Source organism: Corvus hawaiiensis, chromosome Z (assembly GCF_020740725.1).
Source record: "Corvus hawaiiensis isolate bCorHaw1 chromosome Z, bCorHaw1.pri.cur, whole genome shotgun sequence".
In the NCBI taxonomy this organism is placed as follows: domain Eukaryota; kingdom Metazoa; phylum Chordata; class Aves; order Passeriformes; family Corvidae; genus Corvus; species Corvus hawaiiensis.
In genome coordinates this window covers 46,847,511-46,869,000 of record NC_063255.1, presented here as the reverse complement: position 1 = coordinate 46,869,000, position 21,490 = coordinate 46,847,511, and the positions used below count along the sequence as shown (strand labels likewise).

Genomic DNA, 21,490 nt, shown 5'->3' with positions numbered 1-21,490 from the left:
GGGGCTGGAAACACCAAATTTTACTTCTGATGTTCATTTCAGCTATGTTTTTAAACTAAATGAAATGTTCTCTTTAGTCATCACCTATTGCATACAAAAGCAATCTGTTTGACAGGCAAAGTACGAAAATATTATGCAGTTGTATTCTGGCTGCAGAAAGACTGTTTTTATGTACACACATAAAGATATGAATGCCAAATATGACTGTTGACTCTGAGTAGAAGTTAGCCCATTGCTGACGCGCTGTGATGAGATCATTGTTTGTGTCAGTCTGCATACAGACAAGACACACTTCACATTCACGTGCACTCATCACTGCAGGAGGATGCCTGAAACACACCAACATTTCAAGCCTGAGATTTTAAGCTTGAGTAAGACGGTTCCTAGTTCATACCATCAGTGTAGTACTTACAGAGCAACACTCCTTCTAATATCTGCCTTCTCCCTGCTTGACATGCTGTGTGCTTTTAGACTCCCCAGTCCCATAGCATCAGCAGAGACCCTTCATGGTACAGTCATCACCATACCATACCATCTAAGAGTTAACATTCTCATCTCAGATAAAGTCTGTGGCTGCAGACATTCCCAGACATGGGGAAAGTCCAAACTTGCCTGCTCCAGCTGGAGCTCCCTCCCCACTCAGCCAATGGTCCAACAGTGACAAGTTGTCTCTATCCTACAAATCATCTGCAGGAGGGCAAGAATGCCTCAAGACATGGGAAGCCAAAATAAGGCAGCCTTTGAGTGGTCTGTAAGCCAAAGACAACAGGTGCAAGTTGCCATGTCTTGCAGAGTGGGCTGCAATCCCTGCTAAAATGCTTTCCTCCTTTTCCAGCCATATGATACAACTCTTAAAGAGATCATGCTGAAAGACCCATAAGACTAATGGAAACAGGCTTATTCTAGAGATCTAGCCTGCAGGAATATCTCAGAGGTCTCCAGCCTGTCTCTAAGCAAGAATTCTTAAGAACTCTTAAAGAATCTCTCTGAAGTTTCACCTCTTTTATTCTTCCTTGTTACCCAATATGTTGCAAAAGTGGCCAGATTTGCCCATACTTCATGCTGGAGTAATAGTCACACGCAAATTTAACACTGCATTCACCAGTTCTACCTCTCATTTTTGTTATTTCTCCTTCCCACATGTTTCTCTCCTTGGGAAAACTGCTTTATAAAGACCCTCAGGAACAAAACAGTTGCCTCAAAAGGGAAGAGCAGAAGCCAATGAAACTGAACAGAAAGCAGGCAAGTGACAAAAGTATGTGCCTTGCCTTGCTCAGATTTGGGGGGCTGCCAGCTAAGGAAACAAGAGTCTCTGAATTCTCTCTCAGTGAAAGATGCAAAAGCCTAGATGAATAAAAAATTGTTCAAGCTTATAAATAAAGAGTCCAGGAAGAAAATTACAAGTTTTGAGCTTTCCTCTGTCTGCTTACTGGGACATGAACTGGAACTGGATACTAGATCCAGTGGCTCATGGTTTATTTAACTTCGTGCTGCTGGCTTTTTATACTAGCAAATCATTATTTTACCTGTATGGTCCACTCACAGAAAGTATAGGTTTGTCAAATTACAAGGTCTTATTTTGGCATTAGTATATATATATAGATATATAAAAAAGCTTATACATAAAAATGTATGCACATATACCTTTATCTATGTAGCATGTGTATATGCAATAGAAAAACAAAAATTATATGTACAAACAATTCCCCCAAAGGCTTCATAGTTTCTTTCTATTTTCTCATTTCTATAGGTTTAGGAAGTCACTTTTGAATGTGTTACTGCATTTTACATGTGTATTCTAAAGCCTTCTGTTGTCTCAGCACCCCTCCCAGCGTTTGGTATCAGAGAAAGGGCAAAGCTATTGCCACCAAAAATAAGTTACTGTTCAACACGCAAAAATACACTCTTCCAGGCACCAGGCAAGCCTTAAAAGAAGAAAAGCTATTCATCATACAGTAAAGGGGGAGGGCTAGCAGAGCTTTAAATTGGCTTGAGCTCACTTCCACCCTGTGAGCAGATCTAACTTTAACACAGGCCCAGAGGATGCAAAGACAAAGTCAAGAATAATAATTCACTTCATCTCAAAGCCCAGTGAAGAGATTTCTTTTGACAGCTCCGGCTTTGTGCTCCCAGTGAGCTTACTGGCTTCCTGCACAGGCACATGAGCCTGACCTCTCCCATTCACCCACAAACTGGCTACATAAAAAATGGCCATTAATTCCAGCTGGCACCTGGGTTTGGCTGAGGCCCTTCCTTCCTGTCTGGAACTGAGAAAAAGTGTTGGGGGAATGTGTGGAGGGATGAGACAGAAAGAAGCAGCAATCCATAAAATTCTAGTGCAGGGCTCCCTGGTCTGCACTTCTTAATTGAGCATCTGCAGTCACACCAACATTAGGCAAAAATCATTAGATCTGATTCAAATCAAGAAGAAGCAGCATATTCTCTCCAGAAGCACAAACCGCATGTAAGCAGTGGTCCAGTCTTGATCTGATGAGAATTCAAGAAATAAGGCATTTCAAAAGCTGTGTTGGAAAGCATTGGAAATACTTTACTTTTTACAGTCTCTTAGGTTACAGGATTAAGCTGGCTAGTTATTTCCACCTCAGCTAAGTGTGAAGACACAGCAGCACAAACATCTTCCACTTAAAAGGGTTGTTAGACACTTGTCCTTTCAAGTACACTCTGCACGGCTTCAGGACACTACCCTAGAACTGCCTTTGAAAAGGAAACTGGACACAACTTTGCAAGGTTACAGCTGAACATCAGCAAAGCCCTAGGATCCACAAGACTGGCTGGTGTACTTACACTTAATGTTGGATTTGTAGGGAGAACTGGACAGACTCCAGGTAGGACTTGAAATTGAAAACAGAGCCACCTATCACTAGAAACTGCTACAAAGAAACATTTTCAGCAAAGGTTTGCAACATAGTCACCAGCAAATTTCCACATGAAACAGGTAACTGGTGTTCAACACAACCTGGTAGTGGCTGAACTGGCTTGAAGCACTTCATTAAACTGCTTATTGAAAGGTTCAAGCTCTAGGGACCTGCCAAATAAGCAAAAGCAGAATGTGGTGAATTTAACCATAAGAATTATCACTTATTCTTAATTGTGTATAGCTGGCAATTGAAATTGGTTTGTGCAGTGCAGAAGAGGTCAAACCTTTCAAGCAGTCCAGCTCTGAAGGCTCAGGATCTACAGGACACACAAAGTCAGCAAGGTTTTGGTTCTGTGGTGGATGGTTTCTTTGGTTGTGGTGGTTTTTCCATTTACTTTTTTTTGTTTGTTGTGTTTTGGGTTGGTTTGTTTTTATGGTTTATTTGTTAAAAGCCATGTCCCAGGACCCTGATTTCAATTCAATTTTGATTATTTCAATTTCAGTGCAGTCCTACACTAACATAAGAACCTTGAACATATTCTCCAAGGCCAACATAACAGCAGAGATGACTTTGCAGAGGTAAGTTCTCATCTGCCCACACAACTGCATCACAACACTTAGTACTGCCTGTGACACAGATTTTAGTTTAAGAGGCAAGAAAAAAACCTTATGTAAACCTGTGCAGTCACTCTGAGTATCCAAATACTAAACCATTCAGTATAATCTGACCATTAGTTCAAAACCAACACATTCTCTGATCCAAAAGATGGATTAAGTTTTAAATTCTTGCCATTCTATACAGTGCCATTCTCTCATTCTAAGTGTTATTCATACAAGCAAAGACACTATATAAGCTGAAATAATATTGTATTTTGTAAATTATTAAAAGTGTACCTATTGCCATAAAAAATTTCAGGCTTCCTTAGCCTCAAGAGCCACCATCAGCATCAGAGCTGTTGGGGAACCAGTTCAACCCAAGAACAGCTAGAGCTCAAGCCCACCTCAAAATTAGATGATCATAAATTAGGTTTGAGGCTTAAAAGCTTTTAAAGTGAATGAAACAGAGTCCAGAAGTGATTTGTGAAAACAGGTGGTTAGAGACAAGCTTTTCTAGCTGTCAGAACAGACTTGAGAGGAAACACAGGTAGTCAGCACCCAGCAGGAAACAGGAGAGCAGCAAAAGGAATTCAAGTGAGAGACTTCACCTGCAAGTACAGAATAAAATGACAACATTATTTAACAGTAGGCAGGAAAGTAATAAAAGCACTGAAGAAAGAGGATTTAAGTATTGCACTGTGTGGCTGCAAATGTACCAAGCACAAAATACACCCAGGACCATTTAAGTTTCTATAAATGGTTTTCAAGTGATTCCAGCGGTGTTTGTTTAAGCCATGCATTCAGGACTACAACAATTCTTTCATAAGCACAGTCTCTTACTAAGCTTCACATGATCTTCAAAAATGGTAGGGAAGAGACAAAAAAAGCCAAGTTAGATGGCAGAGCAAGTTCAGAATGCTTTCTAGTCAGTGTACCTGAAAGCAAAGGATCAATACGACACCTCGATGTCAACATGTTTTGTGGCAAAGATATAATCTCTAAAATCAGAATCTAGCCTAGTTACAATAAATAGGGAACTACGCTGCTCACTTGTAAAATTTTTGTACACTGAAGTTGTTCTAAAAAATTAAGGATAACTAAAAATCAATTTAGCACATGTGAGTTAATTTCAGTCAAATATAAAATCCAAAAGAGATGGTGCAGTTGTAAAAAACTCAAAAGAAAGGCACATCCCTTTACTGCTGTGAAGACTAATTAGAAATATAATCTAACAAAACTGCCATAAACACTTAAAGCTGTCACATTACAGCATCATTGAAGAAAGGAATAAAGTACTCCAAACAGATTGTATTCAAAATTTATTTTTAAATAAAGGAATAAACAAGACAATTATTTTAAATAAACATGGTATATTATACACAGCTGTAGATCAACATAACTTTACATTAGCTGTTTATAACTTTTAAAAGTTCTGTTGCAGCATTGTCTATGACATTTGACACTGTTGGTTTCCATTTTATCATCAACCAAACAATATCCAAATGAAACCATTTGCTTAAGTGAAGCTTTATTTTTCACAGCCAAAAAATGGCTCTACTAATACCAAAGCACCTGTTAAACAATTATCCCCACCTAGTTTTTTAAACGGAAGTCTGTTCAGCCTTTTTTTTTTTTTTGGTTCTGTTCCATTGCCTGCATAGAAATCAGCATAAAGCTAAGTAGCAAGCTAAGCTCCACTTCAGCAGTGCAATGAACGGCATCAAACTTCATGAAACAAATGAAGATACAAACATTGTCAGTAAAAGTCAACTATGTCAAAAATAATACTAAAAAAAGATGCTTTTGTGGGTCACAACTAGACTATGTTTCAGTGTAAAACTTTCCTCAGGAAAAGTGTTTCTTCCTGATTCACATGAAAAGAATGAAGCATGTATCACAAGCCTTTGTTCATACAGAAATGCCCATTAAAAAAGTTTCATGTTACCATAAGGCAAAAGAGATATTAAGGTGGATGAAGCATCTTGGCCCAGAGTATGTTTTACAACAAATACATACACACTACACTTGTGTAGCATATGATGGGTAAGGGATTGGCTCAGTAAGGTAAAAAGTCCATTTTTATAAATACATGTCATTATTGCTAATATGCTACACATCATCATCCAACTTTTAAAGCTGCTTCGTTGACATAACCTTGTAATTAGCAGCTCACGTTCATGGTGACAATTTGCTATTCCATATGAAGAGAAGTAAAGCAGCATAAATACAATTATGAAAACAAAAGGCTTATGCAACAGTCTTCTCTATCTTTGCTGTGGTTTTTTTTTTTAATTAAAGAGTGTTCAAAGAAAACAAGTCCAGTTCACCACAAATTAGGAAGTTTCACAATGAGGTTGAAAACCGAGCTACAGGGAACAGAGGGGGGAAAACCATGGCATGCATTATAATCTAGTCCTTTTAGTCATACCACTGGAATACAGAAGTCCAATTTAAAGGCTAGACTAACAGGCAAACAGCCAAGAGTAAACTTAGTTTGATATCTAAATTAAGACTACAGTTTTAATCAGTAACAGCAAATTCACCCGGCCCTTTAATATATTCACAATATCTACTGCAATTGAATACTTAATTATGACTAGTATAGGTATGTATGTTCACTTTAAAAAGATATTAAATACCTGCATCATGAAATTACATTCTTAAGACACTGTGTAAGAAAATAGCTCATGTGTGAAATGTTTCTGAAATGTATTTCTGCTCCCTTCTACCCCCTACTATGTCCCCCACACACACAACACCCCCCACCCCCCAGCGTGAAAGCATTCACTCACACAGAAAAACAAATGCCCCTTAAAAAAGGATGGAAGTACTGAGGGGATCACCTTGGCTAGTTACAGCACAGTGCTTAACAAGGTTCAAGACAGAACCAGATCAGACTTGGCCAAAAGATGCCCACAATACATGCCTGACCAGTAAATCCTTCCAACTCATTCCTATCAAACTCAGTCCACTTTTGGTTACTGCAATGATTAAAATATTCCCTATATACACATGAACACAAGACTCCAGGTTTACTTTAGTTTGTTTTTGCAAAGCTGTTTACTTTCTATTCATATTGTTCTGCAGCAACTACAAGAGGTAGGCATAAAACATTTCAGAGCTTCTTTCCCAAGGTCCCATTACTAGCTCTATTTAGTGGGATAAAACAAAAATCAGCTGTACCTCTGTGATTTTAATAGGTGCAGCCTTGTGCAATCCAGCTGGAAAATAGTTATGTGAACGCTAGATTCGCTAGCCTTGCACATCAAGGAGTAAGAAGCTGTTCATATCCCGGAGGATATTTGTTTTAAAAAAAAAGTCTACTGCAGAGCATTTAAATAGAAAGTAGATGTCAGGACCAATTCTCCCTATTTTTATTTGTATATAGGAGGAAGGTACCATTTGGCCAAGACTACAAGATGTATTTTCACAGATGCAAGTGCCATGCAAAAATAAATTAAAGAACAGATACCAAACATACAATTAATAAAACTAATGAAGGTAGATTTTCTTGAAAGTATATAAACAACTTCTAGTACTTTTCTTTCCCCCTTCTCTTTTTGACATTCACAGTTACAAATGTGTGGCTATACATCAATAATTTCTTCTGCAGTGCCTCCACAACGTAATCGGTACCGTCCTGTCCTCCAGCTAATAGTGGGGTCCCACAAAGCAGATAGGAAAATATAAATTGTCATGGATTCTCTGATGAACCAAGCTACTGCATAATCAAGTTTTGAAAAACACAGAGCACCACCCTAGAAATAATAAAAAGCAAGGTATTTAATCATACTGATAATTCAAGAAATTTTAAAGTAAATTAAAATCTTTTTTGCAACTAAATCTTATAAAGCTTACTATGTAGGTTTACATATCAATAGCATCCTTCATCAAAAGCCAAGAGTATTTTCTTGTTCAAGATACAATTACCCATATTTAATATTTTCTACAGCATCAGGAGAACAAATGCTGCTCTCATTTGTGACAGTTTTCTATATCAAAAGTTTTTTGAGGCCTTGGAAGTAGGTTACAGCTGTTCTCCTTGTCCATTATTAACAAAATTAAGTGAATAATGTACATATGAGTACACATACACCTCAATAAATATAAGACAAAGAGACAACTAAAATAAAATCCCACAAAGCTTCTGTTCTTCTACTGTCAAAAGAGCTTAACATTTCTGCATATGCCCAGGTAGAGCAGATTTGAAACATAATTATTAATTAAGGGGAGAGCTAAACTTCCAGAGCCTAGTCGGAGGCAAGTGCATGTAGGATACAAAATTACCACTTACTCCTTTTCATGCTACTATAACTGAAGTTGGAAGACTGAGAAGTAACAGGATTATTTCCTTCATGTGAAGAGAATTATTATATGGTTGTAATTACGCTTAGCTTTTTGCTGAAGTCGATGACAAAAAACTTTAGTAACCTCCTGGAAAACAAAATTACATACCTGAACACCTTTTAGCTGAATGTAGTCAAATATAAACCATGCCAAGCAGTGACACATGAAAAATACCATTATATCCCATCTAAACACATGATGAGCTGCCCATCCAATAACTAGACTGGCAACAAAGCACTCTGAGATTGGCTCACAAATTATTGTGGCAGGCAACATATTAATTCGTAGTTTGGCCCACCTAGAAAAGACAAACAAATCAGTTTTGACTTTGCATTATTCATTACATCCTCCTCCCCCACCTCACCAAATGAGCCATCAGGGTATTTTCTAAAATGTTAATCTCATTTAATTCACACCTCCAAATATAATACTGAAAAAACCCTCCCTTTCAAAGATGCTATGGATAGCATTTAAAAAGTACTGAGGATGAGGTGTTTTAAATTTTTTTTTTAATACCTGTATCAGTCATTCTTCTGCGGAAAATCAACACCTCTCTCCCAGCACTAACAAAGAAGCATGCATCAAGCTGTGCACTGAACTTTAGCACACTGGGCATTAGATCAACTTAGCTCAGAAAATGTATTGCCTTTCATTATCAGGTCGTCCCCATCAGAAGAAGGGGGCAGGGATGGGTGGGAGAGGAAGTAAAGATCAAAATCTTACCTGATCATTCTGGACTGAAACTGAGAAATAGAATATGAACCAGAGTTTTGCATTGCAACTTGTGTGGCCATCGCAAATTTCCAGCCCCTGAAAAAGGAATTTGTTACTATAAAAATGTGGAAATAACAGATGCAAAAACCAACTAGATAACAAGCACACCAGAATTTTATTAGGCTTGAGAAGTTTCTTTGGCACATGTGCCATATTACAATGGGTATAGGCAAAAAAAAGAAAAGTATTTTATCAAGACTCTTCTTTGGAAAAAACCAAATACTTAAACCAAGTTCTGAAACTTTTCTCTAACGGAATTGACAATGACATGGCTTAATTATTTCTGAAGAACTATACTGATAGGACAAAGCACATGGCATTAACATGTTTGCTACATATATGTGAAGCTGACACAAACATGTATACTTACAGTATGTGCCACGTGTTTTGAAAAATCCAAAAAGCAAACAAAAAGAAAGATTTAAACTACACTTAAGGAAATAAGCTTACTTCAGAGTCATCTTACCGGTCAGCTATAGCTTTGGCCATAAAGTAATCTTCAGCAATATACTGTGCAAAAGCTATCAGTCCTCCAGCTTGGTCCAAGACGTCCTTCCTCATCAAGCATGACATTCCTGTTACGCACTTAAAGCCAGTTAAGTTGGCTGAAATATATGACCTTGGATGTGAAGTTCCAAAATAGACCTGCGAAAAGAAGAAAAGGCATTTAAAGCTCTGTAAGTACTACACTGACTGGTTTTCCTCTGAAAACATATGCAAGGTAAAAAACACTAGATGTGGCTAATTATCATGGTGTATTTGGAAAGACCTTTAGTACCATTCTAAGAAATCTAGTGTATCACCCAATCTGAGAAATCTATTGGTGATATTGGTTGTGTTTTTGCAAATCTATAAGCAGGTTTTAAATCCACATACTGAACTACTGCACTTCATTTTGTATTTCATTTCTAATTTACTGAGGTTTTTCTCAGGGAATATATGTACTAAAAGTCTATTAAGTAACAGACTAATCACTAGGATTAATATATTACGTGGTGATAACTAACAGACATGTTCTCTCTTTTCTCTTGTGCAAATTAACTGCATTCATGCATACATGTTCTTAGAAACTTACTATATGGCTCTACAGAAGCATGGGAAATTTGTTTACTTACATTCGCAAACAAAGACAGTGAAGAAAAAATTCAGACTGCGAGCAAACTTTTTTACAAGATTCAGCAACTTAGAACTAGGAATGACCTACAAAACAACAGAGGGAACCAGTGCTAGTGCCTCTCGCTATTATTTAGTGTAGACTGCCTTCACACTGGTACCATAACCCGTTCAAGAAAAGGCATGCTCATCTTGCAGTATACTGGATCAGCAGGCAAAAAGCTCTTCCAGGAATATAGAAGCAGGAGTTGTAATTTTTGCTTTAACAAGTAGCAGTACTAGGAAATTTGTGCTATAGCTCTCTGCTTTTCTCTTGTAAAAGGAAATTCAGACTTTGTATCATACAAAAAGAAAAAAAAAGAAAGAAAAAAAAAAATCATCACAAAAGCATCCCTCACTCAGAGCAATGATGGAGTACTGAATTTACCACATTTTCATCTCTCACATTTCTGTCTTTCATCCCTATCAGTTAGCCTTGGGGCCAAAATGCCTTACACATGCCAGCTCCAAATAAAAATTGATTAAGCTACATGCCTTGAGACACAAGGAACAAAAAAGCAAACTCAACCTCTTCATCCTACCAAAGAGAGCTTACTAAGAAAGAGGAGGGGGGAGAATAGGACAGAGTAAGTGGTATGAAGATGGTGGATAGGAATCAACTTTTCACTTTCTCTTTCACTAAAATTATTATGAGACATGAAATAGCACTACAGAAGAACAAGGGTCAGAATAAACCAGATTTGGATCCTGCAACAGATGGAACTTCCTGGTAAAGAAAGTTATAGATGTTAAAAATCTATACAAACTCAAAAATGAATGGAAAAGTTCATGTAAGAAATCTGTTCTTACTAAAATACTATTAAAGATTAGTAAATATACAAGTCTGCTTTCTGCTTAGAAGTCTCTCAGCTGAAAATTGCAGAACATTTGGGCAGTATTACAGGAAAACAGGATATAAGCCTTGCTTTTGTTCTACTTTCCTCAAAGGCTCTGCTTGTAAATACTGCTGGAAATAAGATACTGTGTGAGCTGGACTTAGCTTTGACTTGTCATGGCCATTTTTGTGTGCCTCTTCAGACAGCAAAATAGAATTAATTAGTCCTTTCTGACTAAGCACTAGAAAGCATTCTTCAGTTAAGTTACTCAGTTTTTTACTAATTTTAAACATAAAATCCAAAATGTGTATCCTGTAATCTTTATTGTTTATATTGTAAACTTAAATATTGAATCAATAGAGACCATCCCAGAGGAACTCTGAAGCATTTAGAAGTTATCCTACTTACCCTTAGTTTGAAGTGCAACTGCAGCTGAGAATAAACATTTCCTCAGTCAAGAAGTGCAAGAAGCACAATATGGCTTTCACTCAGCAAGGTTTTGCAAGCAAAAACAGAATAAAACAAAATACCCCCACAACACTGCACTCACCTGTTCAAGAGTAGCAGCAAAACCCTGCCTGTCTGCAACATAGGGAAGCCCATGGACCAAGCCCACTTTTTCAGTCATTTGATTGGCCATATCTGTCAGTGTGTCTGGCGTTACTAAGTGACAAACGAAAAAACAACACTTCATGGAACAATTCTGTCATTAGAAGACTGCTGCAGAGAGACACTAATTCTCACTGTATTACCAGTATCAAGAGTACATATGCTTTGATGCATAGTATCTTATAAGAACAGTTTCAGAAAAATAGTATTAGTGATTAACAATTATTATGACCAACAACGAATAAAATGGAAACGGTTCAAATACTTATTTTGAGTATTTTTAAAGGTATTTTCTCCTTTAATTAGAGGTTAAACTTTTATTCCACAAAAACATTTTTTTCAGACTTTTAACTTTAACTTCTGCTTGTATTCTCAGTTAAAACAGTCTCCAAAACCTGCTTACTTACGGTGAGGACAGTTTCACAGTCAGCACATACACACCTACCTCTGATTCCACTATCACAAATCCATATGAGATCATATTTGGCAACTTCATAGCCAGGCATTAAGTTATTAATCTTGGGGTTGATGCCAACTTTCTTGCCACCTAAAAAATACAAACATCATTCAGAAATAATGTATGGGGTTTTTTTGGAATTCAGATTCAATAACCAACATATTTAAATACATGAACTGAAGAACAGTGAATGTTTACCCACCAATTCTTAAAGTCCACTTTTATGCAAGAGATTTATGTTTTAAGTATACCTTCAATCCTATATTTTATAATTAGAAAAAGAAAAGGAAAAAATATTCAAATGCTTCCTTAAAATGGCAGGGTAACAAGATTAACTAAAGAAGCTTATTACTACATTTTTGTAAGGGAAACATTCTTTATCTCTTAAGACTATGATTATGAAGATTATATTCTACAGTAATTTCAGCAGAAAAATAAAAAAGGAGCAGAATAAAGTGAGACACACTCTTTTACATCTAGCTTACAGACATGGTCAAGTTTATTTCATATCAGAGAAAAAAAAAACCAACTACATTTTACTACCTTGTTCTAATATCCCTCTCCTCCACTAATTCAAATATAAAGTGAAGAAAGAGCCCTACAGTCTAAGCAGATGAAAAAGGATTGTTGCAGGACCTCAAGCTCAAATACAGCCACCACTCTGAGTCACTTCCTGCACACTTAGTTCAGTGCAAAGACAGGATATAAACCGTTGTTTTAAAATTAGGAGGAAAAATTGCAGGGGGTTACCCAAATTGTTCTTCCTAAAGTTTTCTTGAACTGATGGCACAGACTTACTACAAACTCACTTTTTAGTGCAAACTGGAGATTAAGCTACAGAAGCAACATAGGCTGAACAAGACAACTATTTATTTCTTCCAGTCCACATACATATGGAGTCTTCAACTCCATATAGAGTATTCTATATGGAGTTGAAGACCTATCATTTTACAAGTAAGAGTCCCACCTTCAAGTTGCACTGCTTACCTATAAACAGTCTAGCATCAACATTTGGGTATTTGCCAAGGAGCTTTTTGCACACATCAATAGCTGGATCATCATGATCTTGTACACAGAGCAGTACTTCATACTAGTAAAAACAAAAATGTATACACTCACATATATATTTACATACATATGGCTAATATCCACAAAGTCTACGAAATAAAGCTTAATAGCATAGTAAGCTAAAAAAATAAAGAGTGCTGTTATAGTATTAAAAACAAAGGAGTTGTTTTACAGCTAAATGAGTCTAGTATTTTAATGCACAGCCAAGTACTTGCAAAGAAAGTACTAAGGCTGTATCTCAGTAAATTCTTGTACTGACGAACATTACTTCTGCTGTTATTGAAGGGTTTCTATTAATCATAAAATAAGATGTTCTGGTGTACAAGGTAAAATTTTTTTCCACTTTCATTTTTGTTCACATATGAATCTTAAATCCAGTATTATATTCCATGAAATGACAGCACCTGAAACATTAAAGAATGATACATTATGACTGCATACCTCTGAACTACATCTTCCATTCCTTTGCTTTGTAGATACATATGCAGAATAGAGTTGGAAGACAACCCACAGAGACCAATGTACATACATATGTACACCTAATCGTACAACAAAGCTCAGGAATATGCATATGTAACATATCTGTATTTTCCGCATTAATTGAGTAATAGTTGAAAAAACAACAAGTAGTATGGGAAAACTGTAGCTGCTACATGCTTACACAAGCTAGTGATAGTGGGTGAAGAAATAGCATTTTAAAAATCACTAAACATTGAGGCAGCTTTGAAAGCTTTGATAAAGGTATTTCTGCTTTTGCAGTAACAGCAAATCCCTTAAATACTTCTTACTTGATATAACCTTCTTTTTACCCTGTTAAAATTAGAGGTATTAGAGCTCCAATACAAAGACTAAAATACAGAAAATGCAAATTTCTGATCAAGATACCCAGAAGCCATTTTTACAGTCCAAGACTGAAAAATTCAATCAAAAGAAGCAATTTTCTTGGACCACATTTACAGTAGCTGCTGTAAATAAGAGTCCCAACTAGCAATCAAAACAGTTGTTATTCTCCCTTATACTATTTTATCACCTCACCAAACTTAGTTTTTGCTTACATAGTTTAGTGAAAATAATCTGAATTTTGAAAGCTGCTTATTGGCTCTATGATGACAAATTCTGATGTTCTTGTTCAGTAAGGGGTATACATACAACATTAGATACTAAATTAAATATATACATACTTCCAATAAAAAAAGGCATTGTCATACACAAAAGCCTGAACTACTCCAACTGCATTCAGAATATTGTGGAAATTTAAAATCATTAAGTGTTAAATGGGAATTAAGATTTGTTCTAGCACTACAAACTATCGGCAAATACCTCTACCTCTCAGAATGCAGACTCAAAGTCAATTTGGCTAAGGAGCAAGCAGTGTTTGATTTCTACCATCTTATATCATGGAAAATGGATTTAAAAAGATGAAAGAGTTGTCTCATTAAGCAGGCAGGTCCTCTCATCACAACAGAATCTTGACAGCATGAACACCATAGAAACAAACAACTGAAGAAATTAGGTTTTTACTGAACATTAAATGAAATTTTTAAAATAAAATTAATTTTCCTAGTCATTATATAATGACTCTTCAATCCACAGTAGCAATGACATGTCTTTATCCATATTCTCCAAGAAATTCAACAAGAAGTAAAACAGATATTTCAGACTCCAATATTTGAAAAGAGAAAAATTCAAAATAAACGGTCTTTGTATGCAGTAGCAAAGTAAAAAACTAGAAAATGTATGATGAAAGCAGAACAAACACGCTTATCTACACAAACATTACCATCAGGTTCATTTGGATTTAACACAAACAGAAAAACTTTTGCAAAATTACAATATGCACAGTAGGTGAGAACTGTTCACTGATAAAAATATTATGTGTAAGTCCTGCAGTTTTGAGACAGCATAACTGGATTCTATTCAAGAGAAGACTATTTCATGCATGGAGGATCACAGAAGAGAATCGTTAGCACTGTAGGTTGAATTCAGCTTCAGTGGGAAAGGTTTCAGATTAAACTTTCAGAATAATTTTTCACTGCACAGCTGAACTTTGAATACCAGGCAATACTGTTGTTCTAATTTTTGTGGTCAATCTTTTAAGGTAGTTCTATACAATAACTATAAAAAAGTTTTTTCAGACAGTTTGAGGACCCTGCTTGTACTGTCTAATCTGTGCTGCTGTAAACTGAAGCATTCAGATATGCATTTTTACTCTCCTTAGGAAAAGTATGATTATCTACTACTATCTGAAACTCAGATTTGTGTGGAGTAGCAACATTTTAAGATTATTACCCATGTGTTTTCACAACCAAGGATCAAGACTACCTCTTGTAAAGCTAGATCCAGCACAACTGTTTTTTTGAATTATTAAACAAGTTTTATTTGTACTCAAATGTTTCAGCTGCATAATGTTTTAGTGTTCATTATAGGTCATATAACACCTTAAGATATTGCTGAAGATCCTTTGCACTGTTTGCAATATTGGCATACACAGCACGCCTAAAGTATGCTTTAAAATGTGCTTGGCCACACTTTATTGCACTCTGTTGAGTTGAAAGGACTCATATGTTCATGTCTGAAGCTTTTCAAAAGGCCCAAAGCTTCACTACAGAAAAAATTTTCAACTTCTAATTAGTTCCAAATGCTAGGGATTTTTATTTGTTTTACCCGATCCACTTAGGTGTACAGCTTACACAAACCTTTGACCTTTTACAATTGAAACAGTAGTGTCAAATGCAGTTTTGAGAAGAATTGAGAAAAGAGTTTTTTTATTAAAGCTAAATTTCAAGTTTCAGAATTCAGCAGATACAAATACAGTAAAAAATGTATTCCTTTTCCCATCCACAGGAGGATACTTCAAATACTGAATGATATAGCGAACATTTGCAGACTTCTTTTAAGCTCTTTGGAGCAAGAAGAACATCTGACACATGTACCAATTATACTGTTTATCACTTATATTACAAATTCAAACAGCGTTTAACAGCAAATGTGAGCTTTTTTTAACTATTTGCTTCCCAACACCAACCATGGCTTAGAGACTACCCTATCTACCAACAACCGGTGAGGTACACTACTTCATCATTGAGCAACTCATCATTGGATGAGCCATCAGTAAGAACCATCAAAAAGTTTCAGGCTGTCACTTAAGTGCTCTCTTTTGGAGGATCTCTTACAGAGAAGTAGCCAACTGAGGAGGATTTCTTGCCTCTCAAGTGATCTTTTACAGCAGTATGAAACATTTTAATCTATAAACACCACAACACAGGAATAATGATTAAGCAAATATTAGTGGAGTGTAGAGTATATTTCATCCCTAAGCCTTGGATGTGTTCCTCAACAGACAGCTTTCCAAAAAGGAGTAAGTTTTGTTTGCAACATGTAAAATATGTGATTATACATTTTCTGCAGAAGGAAGAACAATCCGACACAATCAAGCAGCATAGTTCCCATCCAAGCTTCTCATATGACTTTTTGAGGCATAGGAGGGAAAAAAGACACTAAATAATATACATACTTTTGGATAATCCAGCTCAAAGAAGGTTTCTAGATTGTTGATCAGGTTAGGATCCACGCCTTTTAACGGCTTTAGAAGTGAAACACCAGGAAGCTTGCTATATGGCTGTTTGTCCGTGGCTTTCTTATTGAGGTGGAGGCGTCTGTAATGAAAAATAGCGTAGAACTCCACTTAAGAAAATATGCTAAAGAAAGCCATTCAAAATACAGTCAGAACTAAGAAAGCTTGGGAGTTAAATTTGCTGGAAAAAGAAATAATTCTAGTTGTTGAAAAACAGCTATATTTCTATCCAGTAGTTGATGGCAAAGTTGATGTCAACAGCTGATGTCAACGGCAATACCTAAAAAAAACCTTAGCGTGACATGTAGGTTACATTCAGCTTTATTTAACTCATTAGATATTTCAAGATTAATGCATTTTGAGCAACAGGAATATAACCTTTTTTCAAACTGCAGTAGAGACAAGGTTTTTCTTCCTCCACAGCATTAAAACTCATAGCATTATAACAAAATCATCATAGAAAACAATTTACTGTAAACAAGGCAAAAAAGCAAAAGGCTCAGGTGCTTTTTCCTGCTTCAAGTTCTTCACCATTTAGAGCAAACTGAAAGCACAGGGGAAACAGTTTATCCCACTGATAACTCCAAGAAAAGATTAAGAATCAATTAACAGTAGTATAAAAATCCTGACAGCAGGCTAGGTCAGAACCATAGATAAACTTTTACACACAATACCAGACAGTTACTGGTATTTCAGCAATGCATCAGAATTGTTTAGGTTTTGAAAAAGACTTTTAAGATCATCAAGTCACACTATTAACACAGCAATACCAAGCCCACAACTAAACCATGTCTCTAACTGCCACACCAAATATACAGAATGTGTTGGCAATAATGTCACAACTCACTAAAATCAATGCTTAATCGTACACTCCTGTGTAAATGAATACAAAATTCAATTACAAAAGCTTAATGGGAGTCAGAGACTGAATGTTATAATCTATGGCTTAAACCTCTTCATGAAGGACTGTTGCTTTTTATAGCAAAACTATATGAAAAAAGCTGTAGAGAAGACACCACACCCTGAACAGGCCTTCTGACTGGGGCTCTGAACTGCTCACTGATGGAGGTAAGATAGAGTAAACTCAGGTCTGGGGAGAGAAGAATGCATTCAAAGGGATCAAGCTTAACACCTTTGGAGTGGAGACCACAGCCCCAGGGCTATCAGCTGCCAGGCTCGAACAGACCCTCGCACCGAAGTAGGGGGAAGACAGGCTTTGGGCGTGTGTTGGAAAAGCCTCTGGAGAGAGGCGCAGTGACCGCCCATCCTCCACTGTGCAGAGCCCAGCTGAGGGGCCCCTTCACCCCGGGAAAAGCTTATCCACAGCAGAAGGGGGTGTCAAGACCCATCAAAGGGCCCCCCCCCCCCAGGGGTCCCCAGACCCTGCACCAGAGCCCCAGAGATGATGCAACAGACCCTCAGTGTTGCAAGGGACAGTGTCAAACTATCCCCCTGCGAGGGAGGCACCTGGCCATTTCCACCTGGCCCAAATGTGTATTAATCCACTGGATTCTACACTTTTCAGCGTGGCAGCAGCAGTGGGGGATCCTCACCACCAGCAGACCAGACAGAGGGGAGCAATGAGATGTCATTGGGACCCCCAGAAGGGTGATATGCTTCCACCTGACCCATGTCACCTCTCCCTGTTTCCCCCTCCCCCCTTCATTTTCTATTTATTTATTTTCTGTTTCTTTCTCTTTGCCTCTTTTATTAAATAAAATATATCAATTTTTTGGCACCAACATCTAACCTAGTTTGGTTTTTATCACGGTTTTTTGGGTATATTTCAAACCTTTCTGGGTCCAATCAGTTTTTTTCGCAGAGACATAGTTTCCTTCGGTCTTCTGTGTTAAACCGGTTCATAACAATGGGCCAGTATACAATATAATTTGCATCAAGTAAATACATATGGACAAGTAACTAAAGGACAAGTATCTGCAGAAACTTAAAATTTGCAAATTCATGTATATACCACATACTGCAGTTCTCTACCATGAATAATAGTCACACTGAAAGACTATTTTCTTGCAATGTGTACCTAATGATGTCAATTTTCAGCTTAAACTTTCACCAAGTAAAATTACTGAACTATGAAGGAGCTTCAGTAAGAGAAGAGATTCCAGGAAATCTCTAGAATTTTTTTCCCTGAAGTGGGACAGCGGCATTTGATACCTAATCAGGCCCTGCCAGCATGTTTTCCTTTTAGGCAGGTTAGCAGCTAGATATCATGGCCATAATGTTACAGAGAATAAACAATGGTTTGACCAAAAAGACAAAAGAACAAAGCAGATTGTGTCCTAGTGCTGTTTTTGAGTCCAGGCCTGGGCTCTGCAGAGGTAAATGGAAATAGACTTGCTGAGCATTTAACCGCCAAGAGATGGTCAGACCAAAGCAAAAAGAACAGTAATTCAGACAGCTATCCCAGACAGAAATTTTCTTAGCAATGTTCACAAATGTAACAGGAAATAAGGCCTTTAGTGCCAACAAAAAGGAAGAGTCTCAAGAATGAAACTTTGACCAGGAGGGTCAAAGAGTAGATAATGCAAGGGAGGAAAAAAAAGGAAGTGTAGCAGAGAGTTTTGTAGAGCAATAAAAGCCATAATAAACAGGAAACACTAGAAGGAAGTGCCAGAGTAATAAGCTGGGAAGACAGCTCTGAGGCAGGACTGTAATAAAGTGCATCAATATTACAAACCATGCCACCACAGTATTATGTGGGTGATTGAATTACAGAAAGAGAAGCCTACAGACTGTGCAAGAGAGAGAAACCTGGCAAAACACACAAATAAGACATGCAGCATTATCACAATCTATTCAGCTATGAAGCACCGTACAGTTTTGACAGCAAGTGGCAAGACTGTCCCTAAAATTCTCTCTTAAGTAAGACTCCAGTTCATGTGCTATTCATAACACTGCATGAAAGTGGCACCCTGCCCTTCTGAAAGCACTGAGGTATTGTGACACTGAAGTAATTGCAGTGCTCTGTTAGAGTCCACATATCAAACAGGAAATAAACAGTAAACCAGATCATTTTACACCAAGGATTATTTGTGAAGTGGCATATTCTGACAAAGAATTAAAGTTACAATTGAAAACCTACCAGAGAAACAGGCCAACCATTCAAAAAGTCACAGTATTGAAATTCAGGCTAACATTTAACATGGAAGTCAAAATAATAGACTAAATTTAAGGAACATTAACACTGCTGATGCAAGTACATTCTACGTGAATCTGCCACAGTATATGTACCAAAGTTTCCAAAGCAGAGGTAAGATGAAGCTGGTATTTTTGGGCACTAACTTGTGCTTACACTGGTTCAGTTCTCTCAGACATATGTTGTGATCACAAAGGTCTTAATTTCTACATTACTCTGCATGTATAACATGTACAGTTCAAAATTATAAAGCTAAGTAATCCTTCCTCAAGGTTCATATCATGTATAGGATAATATATGTTATTTTGCATTGAAATTAGTCCAAAGCAGTCAAAACCACTAATGACCTTTGAACTCTGAAACAGATGCTGGCAGAGCAGTGTTTGTTGGCACTTTCAGACAACGTGTGTAAAAGTAGCCAGGTTATATTCAAGGACTTCAGCACCCACATTTATTAAATTAATCAGCCTGCAGTCCCTAGGTAGTGCAACTGAATTTTTTTTTTATACAGTCTGGTACTGGTATACATAGATGGGGAAAGGCAAAAAGAAAAAGAGCCATATGGTAATGGTGTCAAGAGCTGTAGTTCCACTATCCAGCATCATCAAAAGAGCACCTACAAAATTTTCTCTAACTTTATTGCTTATCACAATAATAATTAACGCACAGAAGCACCTGTACCCTAGATTTCCTCTAAGCAGAGGACAAAAAATGTCTCCAAAGAAAATCCCAACAAGTTCTCACTGTTGGATGAATTCTTGCTAATCTGTACCAAATTATGCAACAACAACAACAAAAAAAAGGCCAAGACAACACCTCCTCTCCCCACCTCATCGGGGCAGAAGAGTATTATCACAGAGTGATTTGGGTTGGAAGGGACCTTAGACTATCTAGTTCCAATGTCCTGTCATGGGCAGTGGCATCTTCCACTAGATTAGGTGGCCCACCACCCTGTTCAACCTGGCCTTGAACATTTCCAGGGATGGGACATCCACAGCTTCTCTGGGCAACCTGTTCCAGTGCCTTACCACCTTCACAGCCAAGAATTTCTTCCCAGTATCTAACCTACTCTGTCAGTTTGAAGCCACTCCCCCTTCTCTTCTCACAACATGACCTTGTAATCCCTCTCCATCTCTCTTCTAGCAAAACCAAAAACCTTGCTACAGTAGACAGGCTGCTGGGTCTCTCAGAGGTACACCTTTGAAATGCAGCTGAAAAAACCTCAACAGTCCTTTCTCTCATGTCCACCTTCCCACAGCAGCTACTTTTTAATTAAAGAACTATCCTGTTAGAGGGAGCTAAGTAAATCTTGATGACAACTTTTAATAGATACTTAAATGCTGCAAGACAGCAAAACAAGATGCAGAAAGCCCTGATGAGGCTCCTTGAAAACTGTGGTTTCACAGGCCATCAAGATAAGGTAGCAGATCATTACTTCTGAAAGGGACTTGTTTTCGCTTCTACTTCTGAATTTTCAGTGATCTGAAGCATCTCACACAGGTCTTTGTGGAGTGTGGGTCTGCTATGGAATACAGGACATGAGGTCTCATCCTGAACAGGTATAAGAAAATGCAAGATTAACCTTTCTGTTACCAAAAGGAGAATAAAAGGATGAGCTCCTCATATCTTCTTTACTTTACATAATGAAATATCTATCTATATAACTATATATTTAACTGTGTGTATATAGTTAAAACTCTCCCAAAAGTTTGGTACTTTTATCCACAAGAAGAAAAAAAATGAAATTTGCTACTGGTATACCACACTGGTCAGTGTACTAAATACAATTGAAAAAGACTGGAGGATTTCAAAAAGTATTACAGACAGCCCCTAAATTCATTAAAGTGGTAGCAGCATAACTGTTTCACCAATACTAATATTAGCAGATATAAAATCTTACCACCCTTAATGTTCCACATAAGAAGGCATACATAACTAACAAATGTTTCAGCATCTCACAGCAGTTACTTTTTATACAGCCATCTGATCATTTTAAAATTAAGTAACCAAGAATACTTTTTATACAGAGATAGCACTTCTATAC

General features: G+C 37.2%; 1 protein-coding gene across 1 annotated transcript in view; it reads right to left on the bottom strand.

Moving 5' to 3' along the window:
- Window positions 1-4,781: 4,781 nt before the first annotated feature.
- Window positions 4,782-21,490, bottom strand: part of UGCG (UDP-glucose ceramide glucosyltransferase) — a 38,002-nt gene continuing 21,293 nt past the window's right edge. Inside the window, exons 2-9 of the mRNA XM_048291374.1 lie at window positions 16,233-16,374; window positions 12,638-12,740; window positions 11,639-11,740; window positions 11,135-11,247; window positions 9,063-9,241; window positions 8,546-8,632; window positions 7,931-8,120; window positions 4,782-7,233 (exon numbers count right to left, since the gene is read on the bottom strand). Of these exons, the coding sequence (XP_048147331.1) occupies window positions 7,063-7,233; window positions 7,931-8,120; window positions 8,546-8,632; window positions 9,063-9,241; window positions 11,135-11,247; window positions 11,639-11,740; window positions 12,638-12,740; window positions 16,233-16,374 (1,087 nt within the window). The 3' untranslated portion in view covers window positions 4,782-7,062. The remainder of the gene's footprint in view (window positions 7,234-7,930; window positions 8,121-8,545; window positions 8,633-9,062; window positions 9,242-11,134; window positions 11,248-11,638; window positions 11,741-12,637; window positions 12,741-16,232; window positions 16,375-21,490) is intronic.